Consider the following 12,137-nt stretch of genomic DNA (forward strand, 5'->3'; position numbering starts at 1 on the left):
ATATGGATGCTGGTAGCAGATTTTCAGTAACAAGTCAGATATATGTCAACACCATGTTAACACATTAACTAGCTAACTTATTAGCTAACTAGAGGCAAATTACATTTTTCTGGACATAGTAGTGGAATGGAATGAATATAATTTTGCCTAGTGCTCTTCTTCAAGAGTATTGATCTTAGCTACTTGCTAATGTCGTTATTCATTCATATTGAACTGGACCTAGAAAACAAAGCAGCAACATCTATTATTTTCAGTAATTAATTTGTCAATAACATCTAATATAAGAAAGGGAAAAAAATTGACTTGTTTGGTTCTCTTCGATCGTTTGGAAGTAATAAGACAAATTGGGTTCGGCAGCTTCAACAAAGAACAGCCATATCTGATGTAAGCTTACGTAATTTGTGTGTAAAGAAGTATCACTAGCTGGATTTAAAGTACTATTAATTATTTATTTCATATTAGCTGATCATGTTTTGTACTATTTTTCAAATAGAAATGAGACTCACATAAATAAATTTTAACCATATTAAAGAGATGATACAAAAATAAACTCAATTAAGAATGATACAAATAGTTTTATTTTTTGGTTAATTACCGACATAAGTTAAATGGAATTAAACTAATTAATTTCAACAGGTAATATGCATGATAAAATACAAGGGTATCTAGTCAGTAATGTTTGTTACGTGAAAGCATGATAGACAGAGAAATAAAAGTTGAATTAGTTTGGTAAAGCAAGCATGCAGCTGCTTCTTGGAATGCAATAATTCTTGAAATTAAGAAATCCATCTTTGAATAGCCATATATCTTACTATCTACACTAAACTATATATAGAACCTAAAGCGACAGCGAATGGCTAGTCTATTGGTAAGTAAGTTTGATGAGGACATTTTCTAGACTTTAGCAAAAACATAAAAGTAAAAAATTATTGTGGCCCAAGTTAAATTCACTGCTCAAATATTTAATTTCTAACCTAACTCTTTGAGTCTTTGTGCCAAGTTTAACTATCTTCTACTCATGAAACAGAGCCACTTATTTTTCTTTCTTATTTTTTAAATTTCTTTATATATTGAAGTCCTAGCCTCCTAGGATGATTTTCTTTTCTTTGACTTTAATCCTTTTATTATTGGGAGGAGCTGGGGGCATCGATCCCAATGTGTGCCTGTGACTGAGTTTATCTTTTACATAAATTGAAAAAATGTTCTAGAAAGTGAGGATGAATATGGCAATATGCCTACATTGCCTAGCCAGAGTACTTATATTTATTATTTTAAACAAGAAAGTGAGTATATATGGAGAGTTAAAAGGTCTGATGAAATATGGAGAAAAGACCAATAACAATTAACTATGTGAAAGGATCTTCATTGGTCCATTGATATAAAAACAAAAAAGAAAAAAAGAAAACTTTGAAAAGAATGGAATATTATATATATAACTATATAAGGCTCTGATGTATTTACCCAACAAGTCAAGGGCATTTGGAAATTAACTTTTCTTTGCAATAATGTCTCTTGTACATCACTATATATAATTATATAAGGCCAAAGAAGACCAGGTTCCAAGGCTAAGTCTTATTGCACAATAGTTGCTCTATTCCTCAACACTGAGACCAGAAATGAAGGACATTTCTCTGGTTTTGTTTTCCTCTACCAAAAGCAATCTCCTGATTTTGTGTTTACCAAAAACAAACTAGCTAGCTATACTCCCCCCTTCCTAATTCTAGCTAGCTAGCTAGTTGGGAGCACCGACAAGAGAGGAAGGAATCAACAGAAAATTAAAGAGTGTGTGGAAAGGATCGGACAACAAGCAAAGCTTAATTTGTGTATTTTTGTGTCAATATATATTTTGTCTTTCAAAATATGTCAAACATTACAGGTGATATTGAAGAAGGCAGCTTCTCTTCAGGGAACACTGCAGGGGAAGAAGTTCATCAGGAAAAGCAGCAGCTACAGAATCACTTGCATGGCTCCAACTCTGGAGGAGCTTCTGGTGCTACAAACAGTAATGGCTCTGTCACCACCCAACAGCAGCTGCAGCAGCCTCCTAAGAAGAAGAGAAACCTTCCAGGAACTCCAGGCAATTTCAATCTCTCTCTTGATGATGAACGTACAGCTAGTACTTACTAATTAATATAATATCAGGTTCCTTAATTTTATTGGCCAATGATCATGGAACCATTTGGAGAATACAAGTAGTACTGGTCTTGACAGATATAATATTATTATGGGGTTTTTAATTATCATGGATCGACTATTGCATGTTTCAGTACTATATATATAAGCATATATACATGTCAAGAAGGTGGATTTGATTCATTTCAAAAGAACAAAAAAAAAAAAAAAAAACAAACAAACAAACAAAGGTTTTCTAAATGGAGTCATGATCTTTCAAATCAAACTTTTTGTAGAATTGTTTAGTGTGAAGTACAATTATTGCTCTGAGATCACAAGAATTGGTGAGAACTGTTTGCTTGATTTCACTTTTCATTTTTGTTGCTCACTGGTCACTAGGTGTACATGACACATATAGTATATAGATATCCCGTGTTTTTGTTATTTTATTAGTTATGTTGTTAGAGGGTTAATCTAAACCATATTTATACACGAATACTAACTTTGAGATATTTATATATATGATCAGATCCGAGTGCTGAAGTTATTGCACTATCACCAACAACGCTAATGGCGACGAACCGATTTGTGTGTGAGATCTGCAACAAAGGGTTTCAGAGGGACCAGAACCTGCAGCTGCACCGGCGAGGCCATAATCTGCCATGGAAGCTGAGGCAGAGAACCAGCACTGAGGTGAGGAAGAGGGTGTACATATGCCCAGAGCCAAGCTGCGTCCACCACAACCCAACTCGTGCCTTGGGAGACCTCACCGGCATTAAAAAGCACTTTAGCCGCAAACATGGAGAGAAAAAATGGAAATGTGACAAGTGCTCCAAGAAATATGCAGTGCAATCTGACTGGAAGGCTCATCAAAAGACCTGCGGCACTAGGGAATACAAATGTGACTGTGGAACTATCTTTTCCAGGTTAACTAATCATCAATTAGATTGTTTTTAATTAATTCATTTCACCAACCATTTTCTTTACTTTCAATTCCTAGTCTCTCTCTCTCTCACACACACTGACACACACACACACATATATATATATATATATATATTATATACTGCATGTGCATGAAATAAATATGATTATTGGGATCATCACCATTCAAGTCAAGTATAGAGGTTTAGGGTGTTAGTGGGTGCATTAGATGCTATTGCTATGAGTTCTGATTCCACTAACTAATAGTGTAAAATGGCTTTTAGTACTATCTGATGCATATCACTATTATGATCGAGCCTGGCCTCCAATTAAACTTAAAGATATATTAAGGAAATGGCCGACAAATAAAATTGATTAATATATATACAATATTCATCATCTCTTTTTGTAACTTTCTCTAAATTTTAAATCTCGAATCTCTCTCTTCTCACTATTTCATTATACAAGGTAAATAAAGACAATACTGTTACCTTAATTACAAATCAGCAATACAAATGTAGTTTTGTACATGATATGTGTAAGCATGTATGGTTGTGTTTTATGTTTGTACACAAATTAAAACGCATATTAATTTGTAACCCTTCATGGTCACTATGTTTATGCAGGAGGGACAGCTTTATTACCCACAGAGCCTTTTGTGACGCATTGGCAGAAGAAAACAACAAAGTAAACCACGGACTAATGAACAGCATGGGCTCAAACTTACAGACCCAAATGCCTGATCATCAGCTCATATCATCAATGCCCATGAACAACACCAACACCAACACATCAATGGCAGCAATCTCCGAATTCAACAATTACGACCCCAAAAACCCACTTAAGTCCCTCCCTGAAGAAATGGTCCCAATGCCATTCAAGTCCATGAACATCCCAGGTGGCATGTTTTCAAGCAGCTCTGGTTCACTCTTTGGTGGCCCAAGAAGTGTTTCTTCAGCCTCCTCTAGCCTCCAGCTCAGCTCCTCCAACAGTTCCTCTGGGTTCAACTACCTTCACCATCAAGACAACAAAAATGGGTGCAGTGCTCAAATTACTGGGTCTGCTCAGATGTCAGCCACTGCATTGTTGCAAAAAGCAGCCCAAATGGGTGCCACTGCGAGCAACAGTACTATAAAGTCACCCATGATGCAGAAGAGCTTTGTGAGTAGCATGAGCACTGATCAGCTCTCTAATTCCATTATCAATAGACCAACACTGCCGCCATACTCTTCTAGTTCATCATATGATCATCATCATCACTTGATCCAACCCCAGCAGCTACAGCCATCTGATCATCAATCACACATGGTTGGGATCCACGGTGGAGGGTTCACCAACCAGCTCATGATCATGCAAAAGGGCCCACAAGAACTATCTCATCATCATAATCAGATTTTTGAAACCAACACTGCCAGCTCAGCAATGAGTGACATGGGACTGTTTAGTCAAGTAGTGTTCAATATGGGGCAAGATCAACATCATGATCATCAGGATCATAGTAGTCCCAATAATAGTAATTCTAGTTTGATGAGAAGTGCAATGGGGTCGACGAGGTTGTTATTCGGAGGGAGCAGCGGTGGAGGAGGTGGAGGGGATATGACCACACTTGATCTGTTGGGGATTGGAGGGTCAAGGCCACCAAATTTACATGATCAACAACAACATCAACATCAACATCAACAACAACAACAACAACAACGGTTGGACTTGGAAGCAATGACCCAGCAGAGATTACCAATCATGAACCCTTTTCACCAACAACAACAACAACGCTCACACGGCGATTCAGCTGTGGAAAACTCATTTGGGATGTTTGAGAAAACTATGTAACTTACTTAATGCAGCTATGGAGAATTGGAGATAATTAATGGCCAGTACTTGAAGAACTGGCTAGGTCTTCTTCGCTTTGCTGACACGGTAGGAATGAGTCTTTGAGATTGGGCCCTGATCATTAAGGGGGGTCTTGGAAATTAAGGTCCACATTCTTTAGCCTTAGTGAAAATTGGGCCTTTCTCTTTCAACCCAAGTCATCCTTTTGTTAACTCAGAAAACCCAAAAATGTATTTTTCTTTCTTTTCATAATCAAGAATTCTAGACGTTCTTGAGGAGGAACTCACTTCAGTGGGACTTTGCCCTTTACAATGAATGTCTACATAAATGTGTTAGAATGATGGAGTAATTTTTTGGTGTGATAATCACTTCTCGTACCTTACTACCCCTATCTATAAAGCTGCTCTACCTGGCACTCACTGCTCATTGCCTTCTTTCTTGTAGACTGGTAAGATGAACGAGAGCCTGTGGCTGTGGCTTTCCGTCACGTAGTGTTACTAATACACTTATGTTATAATATGTATACATTTATTAATATTATATCCTAAAATATTAAGTCGGGTCCATTCATGTTATAACACATGAATTATTAATACCACGTCACAGTATAATAGTCATTGACCAAATTTTTCTATTAATATCATGCATGTATTATAATTATATAAAAAGGAGGATTCTTCTAAACAGAACACCCAGCACCCAAAAGATATATCAAAACTTTCAATTATTTCCATGATCATAAATAAACAGAAATTTAAGAAAATATATATACAAAAAAGAAAAAGCTATGGCCATTGGGTTGGGTTTTCAATTAAGCTTTGAAGCCCATTTTTATTTCCACATCCACAGCTGCTAAATGGGCCGTATTGGGCTAGACCTCCATCATAAATGAGGGGTAGTTTCGTAATTGAAGAGAAAGTTGCTCCGACCATAAGACGGCGTCCCCGAAACCATTTCAACCCTAATTCATTCGTCCGCTTCTTCTATATATTGAGAGCTCAAAGCCCTCAAAGCCATCTGCCTCTGGCCCTTATCGTCTTTGTTTTTACATTGTTTTATTTCATCGTATAGAATTAGATTTTTTTGTTTCGTAGAAGAAGAGTTTGAGGCAGTGATGCTGATAAACTACCTATTTTCTGAGGGAAGGTATTTCCTCATGATTAAAAAATTACCAATGGATCCTTCTGAGCCTTCACTCTCTCTTCTTCATATTACCTCTTTTAATTCTTTTATTTATTATTTTTCTGGTTTCTTTCTCTGTTTGAGAATCATTGACGTGATGATATAGTTTTTTGGAAATTACATCATGTCGACTAAACAACTCAGACTACAATTATCTGATCAATGGTTCTCAGCTTTTCTATTTATCATAATTGTTATTCTTTATTTGTTCATAATATTTTCCATTTTTTATTACATTTAAACGATTTATTTTTTTTGTTCTTTCAAAAAAAGTGGAACACAAAAAATTTTACTAGGCTAATTTATGAGATTTGAGTTCGGAGTTGTACTCCTTTTTTATTGTCTAATTTTTTAAAAATATAATATTGAGTAAACTTTGTAAAATAAGCTTATTTTTCAATTGAATCAACATAAAAAATTAGGGTATGAATAAAATGTCCTAATTTCCAATCAAAACTGAAAATTGTATTGGTGTATTCTATGGGTAATCTTTTAGAATTTTCTTCGTGTCTATTTTATTGTTACAAATTTACAATTTGCGATTGGGTAAAGCGTAATCTAAAAACAATCGAATAACATACTAATTGTTGATAATTATAATAGAGCTTGCGGACTGGTAGCTGATGGAGCATCAAAGTAAACCAAATAATATAAACTGTGAAAAATAAAACTAACATGGAAAGAAAGAATGTGACTGGAAAACGTAATAGAACAATACACTTGTGACAAACAGCTGAGAATTGACACCCTCTGTTTTCATATTAGTGAAATTAAAAGATTACATAACAACGCCAAAGGTATGTATTTTGACAAAAAAGAAAGTAAGTAAACCATCATTCTATACCCACCGTTCTCCAGGGATTAATTTATAATTCTCATGATTCTATTCAAATGGTCACAAATGCTTGCCTGCTCTCTATCTTCTTTAGTCATGGTTGAACTGTGGAATTGGTTTCCCCAGACGTACCTGAATGCTGACATGAATAATATCGTTCGCTGAATTCAAAATCTCTTCCTCGGCTTCTCTTGCCACATCCATTGCATCTCTGTAATGAGTAAACATTACTTAAGAATTGTTAAGAATGTAACTGTAGACAGCATGGAATCACCATGTCGGGATACCAGTTTTACCGAATCAAGATGTCCGGGGGCATGGAAACCTCGATTTGGAGTAGCCTCTTGCCTTGCAACAAGTGGTGTGTAATGTGCTCAACAACCATTTTCTGAAACACATGCTGGATGTCATTTTCACTTACAATAATAGTATATAAGAAGGCTTAACAATGTGGTGTTTTTTGGGCATAAGACTAAAAGAGCTAAGAATTTTAAGGTTATCCCTCTTAATCATATGGCATGCATGCTTTGATGCAAAAGCAATGTAAGTTGGTCCCTGATTTTCTTTATTATTGTTATTATTAAGCCCTTACATTCACATGCAAACAATCTAGTCAAGCTGAGCATGAATTTCCAAGTTCATTAAAGATATGACAAATACCTCTTCAAACTTAGATGAGATGATACTGGAAATAGCTGCCTCAATGTCTTTATCTTCTGCAGGAGAACTTTTCTGGGACGCAGTTCCATTGAGAATTTCTTGCTGGTCTACACTGGGTGAAATTGCAGGATCTACAGAGAAGTTAGAGCAAGTGATGAGAATTAAATTGAGAAATGAGAATAAAAAAGTTACAATGAGAAAGCAAAAACATGGTATCCAACATATGAATTCAAACATGAGAGTAAATTGCTAATTGCTTAAGTAAGGAACAACTGGATCAAAAAATTTCTAATTTGTTTAAAAGTTACAACTGAACCTTTGTAGTTTGTCTAGCCCAATTACCAAAACTGGCAAGTGGAACCACATAGCATACCTATGTGTATGAAAACCTCAGACACTCCAGGATGGTTTTTGTGAATCTGATAACGAACAGTTTCTCCAATTTCATGTGCAGCACTAACACTACAAAAAGGATCAACCTGCCAGGCAAAAGGGTAACAACTAACCCGCCTTAGAGGAGAAAAAATGTACAGTATTTGTCAACCTTGCATAGACAGTTTTCAGGCAAACTTCAAGCTACATAAAGCATGAAAAAGTGTAGCACAGGAGAACCAACCTCAATATGTACATCGAGGTATAGAGATGAACCAGCCCTTCTTCCCCTCAAGCGATGGCAGCCCTGTACATAGACAGATAATTTCAAACAAGAATTTCATAACAGACAATTGGTGAGATGCTAGCTTCTCATCCCTAAGCCAACTGATGGCACCCGTTAATGAAACCCAGCTAAAGTATCTGACTACAATTTTCAGACTTTTACGCACAACACACACACACACTCACAAAGATCAGATGAGAATAACAATAATTTCCTAAAGGCATTATAAGAATTAAAAACGAAAGAGGAATCTGCTACTTACCTTCATACCCTCGACTTGGAGTATTGTTTGTTTTATAGGATCCAATTGATTTGCTGGGATTGCAGCATCCACCAGTTCCAAGACACTAAATTGGGTCCCCCCAAAACAAAAAGCCAAAAATTAAAATAAGTAACACAAGCGCACACATCAGATGGGAGATGCATAATAAACAAACAAATATGTGTGTGTGTGTGTGTGTGTGTGTGTGTGTGTGTGTGTGTGTGTGTGTGTGTGTGTGTGTGTGTGTGTGTGTGTGTGTGTGTGTGTGTGTGTGTGTGTGTGTGTGTGTATTGAGCTTAGATTATTTCATTCATAGTAAAGATCATCTTCAGACATACAGAAGTGTCAAAGATGAATGAAAGAAAGCTTATACTACTATGGGGGTGGGATCATAAGCACAAAGTCATAAAATTGGAATTTGACAGTTCAATATTCATCCACATCAGCCATATGATTTTGTTGCATCAGAATGTAACTTAAATCTCTAAGACCTACTGGCCCAATCTACACCATCAAAATGGCTTTCCAAGATATGATTGCTATTAGTAGGATTTTTTCAGATTAGAAGGCTTTGCATATGCCTAATAGGCCTCACCCTATGAGAAACCCAACAGAACCTCGAAACAAAAACAAAAATGAAAAGTATAGATGTGGACTACAGGGAACTTAAAAATATGTTTGCTACTACAGCAACTACATTAATATTTGTAGGAACCCGCACCTGCTACAGTTTAAACAATCACGTGAACTCATTTTAGAAGTCTAAAAAGCAAGTGCGATATACTGGTTCAGATAAACTGGGGAACACAAATCAGACCTCTGATGTCCAGTTTCAAGTCCGGCCTTTAGGATCATGCCTGAGACAACAAGTCCAGCAAGGGGATCTAGAAACTTCACTCCTAGGATTGCACCTCCTAAAATCAAAATGAATGAAATATGCTTTATAAGCATACGTGCTTTTATATGTAGTACATATAGATTAACTCAATGTTAAAGAAGAAATAGAAATAGAAATGGTCTGTAGAAGAACTAAAGTGTCTCACCAACTCCAATGAGAGCAACTACTGACGAAATGGCATCTGCCCGATGATGCCACGCATTTGCTTTCATCAGTCCGCTACCTTGTCTTTCTCCTGCCCGTTTTGTGATCCAGTATAGCCTGGAATAGATAAGGAAGACATATTAGTGAAGAAGGGAGAGAGAGAGAGAGAGAGAGAGAGAGAGAGAGAGAGAGAGAAATGTTTTACTCAAAAGAAAGAAGGAACAATGATTTAAAGACCTAAATAGTTATGTGATTCTTGATAAGAAAATTCAATCTGCTTTCCAATAACATTGAGTAGGAGACAACACTTGAAAAATTAAGATTTTATAAACTAAAGTACCCTTCTTTAATAGATATCGAGAAAACAGTCATGCTCAAAGCTAGAACGGGGTGCTCCATGTTAACTCCATGGTGATGTCCATGATGATGGTTGTGCACATGTTCATGTGTCAATGACTGACTAACTATTTCAGGATATGCTGCAAATAATCCCTGCACATGGTAAAAAATGGTTTCTAAGGACAAATACAAAAAGAAGAATCTGATTCAATATCAAGAGAAAAACTGACCACAATACTGAAATTATTTGAAAACAGAAAAGGAACAAAATACGAATGCTGTTCTTTGAGGAGGTAGAGAGAAAAAATAATGGACCCTTACCATCAAAAGATCCAAAGCATGCCATGCAATGCCACCAGCAGTTCCCAACAGCATACAAGAGATTCCAAGTGCTCCTAGAGTCTCAAATTTACCATGTCCTGGAAAAACAAGTGAAACAAGAAAACAATTGTATATATTCCAACAAATACAAAAAGACAACGAAAACAAAATAGGGTGCATATATGCATAATGTGAGATCAATGGAGTAGCGTGTAGGTACAAATCAACAGTGACCATATGGGTGTTCTTTGTCTTTCGGAACATTTGCAACTTTAAATGACCATAACGCGATGCTGCTAAGAACCTGCAATAAAATAGAGATGGCGATGATAATGACAAGCACAAAATGAACAAAAGCATGTATGAACTATTTAGCATTTATTTTCAATTTGGAATATATCAGGATATAAATCTCTTTCTAGTTTAAAGCAAAAAAAAAATAAAACCCACAAACAGACATTAGCAATTTAGCACAATTCAGCTCCGAAATACATACAACAAGACAACAATAATAATAACTTCAATTCAACAACATAAAAAACATGGGAAAGCAAGAATAACAGCAAAGTAAGGATGTTACCACGTCGGAGATTGAATGGGCAGCATCAGCAATGATGGCGGTGCTTCCAGATAAGTAACCAGTCAGAGCTTTCCCAGTAGCTAGTCCAATGTCAGCTGCCAATCCCAGCTTGAAGATCTTCTCGCCCTCTTTGCCAGACACACGCTGATGTTGATCATCATGGTGGTGGTGGGAATGGCCCAAATGCCACCTTCTGGGAATTGAGTAAATGGGGTTTTGAGAGAGAATTAAAGAAGGGTCTTGAAGATGGGATTTGAGGGATTGGGCAATCATGGGGTTGGGATGAGAATGCTTGTGTATGTGCAAAGCAAGCCTGTTATATATGGAATTGAGATTGTGAAATCTGAATCCCATAGTTGAAACTTGAAAGAGAGTGTTGAAGACTGACTTTCACTATGGGAGTCTGTAAGAATAATCAATATGCCTTGTATTTGATTTGGGGGTTTCCTGTTTAATTTCTTGAGACATGAAAGAGCTGGAAGTCTGCAACTTTAAGGTGAAGCTACTCCCTGTGCTTACTGTGCACAGCTGTATGGAATCGTTTTACTGTACTTATACGATGCGATGCGTTTCTACTGCACTTGTATGCTTTCGGGATTAAACAGTTTGTTGGTTGTGTAGTCAACCAACAATCTACGGAGGGCTGTATAGTCAACCAACAAACTGTTTGAGTAATTCTAAAAGCACGAGTTTTTCGTATAAAAGGTGTTTTTTTCGTATAAGGGCATTTTTCATATCCGGAGGGTTTTCTCGCATCGTGAGCATTTTCTCGTATAAAGTGTGTTTTTCTGTATAAGAAACATTTTCTGGTTTAAGGGGCATTTTTCAGCATTATGTGTGTAACGTGTGTTTCATTGTATAAGGGGTGTTTTCTCATACATGGAATATTTTCTCGTATATGAAATATTTTCACGTATAAGGGGTATTTTCACATATAAGGTGTGTTTTCATGTATTCCAATATAAGTGGCATTTTCTCACATTAGGTATATTTTCCCACATAAGGGATGTTTCCTCATTTGAGTTGAGTTTTCTCGTATCAGGGGCTTTTTCCTTATCAGGATTGTTTCTTGTACATTATGCGTTTTTTCCGTATAAGAGGTTTTTTCTCGTAGTAGTGCGTTTTTGCACATATAATGGGCGTTTTCCCATATACATTTCAACTGTACAAATATGTCGCTTGGTACATGTCAATTGTACCAATATGCATATAGAGAGAGAGAGAGAGAGAGAGAGAGAGTTACCCAAAGAAGAGTTTGTCTCAATAGAGCCCAAATTGGGTGCCAAATTGGAGGCCTCATAGGTACAACTTTGGGTTTAGGGTTATCTCATGCATTAAATTGAAAATTCCAAACAAGATAATGTTGAACAATATTAAGACATTAAATGATAA

The 12,137-nt window shown here is 36.4% G+C and overlaps 1 protein-coding gene, 2 non-coding genes and 1 pseudogene across 3 annotated transcripts; 3 read left to right on the plus strand and 1 right to left on the minus strand.

Moving 5' to 3' along the window:
• Positions 1-1,860: 1,860 nt before the first annotated feature.
• LOC147275600 (uncharacterized) lies at positions 1,861-4,853 on the plus strand (annotated as a pseudogene).
• Positions 4,854-5,968: 1,115 nt separating this feature from the next.
• On the plus strand, positions 5,969-6,062 carry LOC147275601 (small nucleolar RNA R41). Its single transcript, XR_015124104.1, has one exon. It is a non-coding gene; the product is annotated as a small nucleolar RNA R41 (small nucleolar RNA).
• A 73-nt stretch (positions 6,063-6,135) lies between these two features.
• LOC147275602 (small nucleolar RNA Z155) lies at positions 6,136-6,213 on the plus strand. The gene has a single exon (XR_015124107.1). It is a non-coding gene; the product is annotated as a small nucleolar RNA Z155 (small nucleolar RNA).
• A 515-nt stretch (positions 6,214-6,728) lies between these two features.
• Positions 6,729-11,335, minus strand: LOC147275603 (Cation efflux family protein). The gene is made up of 12 exons (XM_086253952.1): positions 10,746-11,335; positions 10,400-10,469; positions 10,166-10,263; positions 9,846-9,997; positions 9,507-9,622; positions 9,281-9,377; positions 8,464-8,548; positions 8,160-8,222; positions 7,917-8,022; positions 7,544-7,674; positions 7,180-7,271; positions 6,729-7,094 (listed from the first exon to the last, which is right to left on the minus strand). Exons 1-12 carry the CDS (start codon positions 11,097-11,099, stop codon positions 6,974-6,976), a joined length of 1,485 nt encoding a protein of 494 aa, XP_086110078.1. The 5' UTR covers positions 11,100-11,335; the 3' UTR covers positions 6,729-6,973.
• Between the last annotated feature and the right edge of the window lie 802 nt (positions 11,336-12,137).

The sequence above is a fragment of the Dryas octopetala genome, chromosome 8, assembly GCF_963921425.1.
Source record: "Dryas octopetala chromosome 8, drDryOcto1.1, whole genome shotgun sequence".
Lineage (NCBI taxonomy): Eukaryota > Viridiplantae > Streptophyta > Magnoliopsida > Rosales > Rosaceae > Dryas > Dryas octopetala.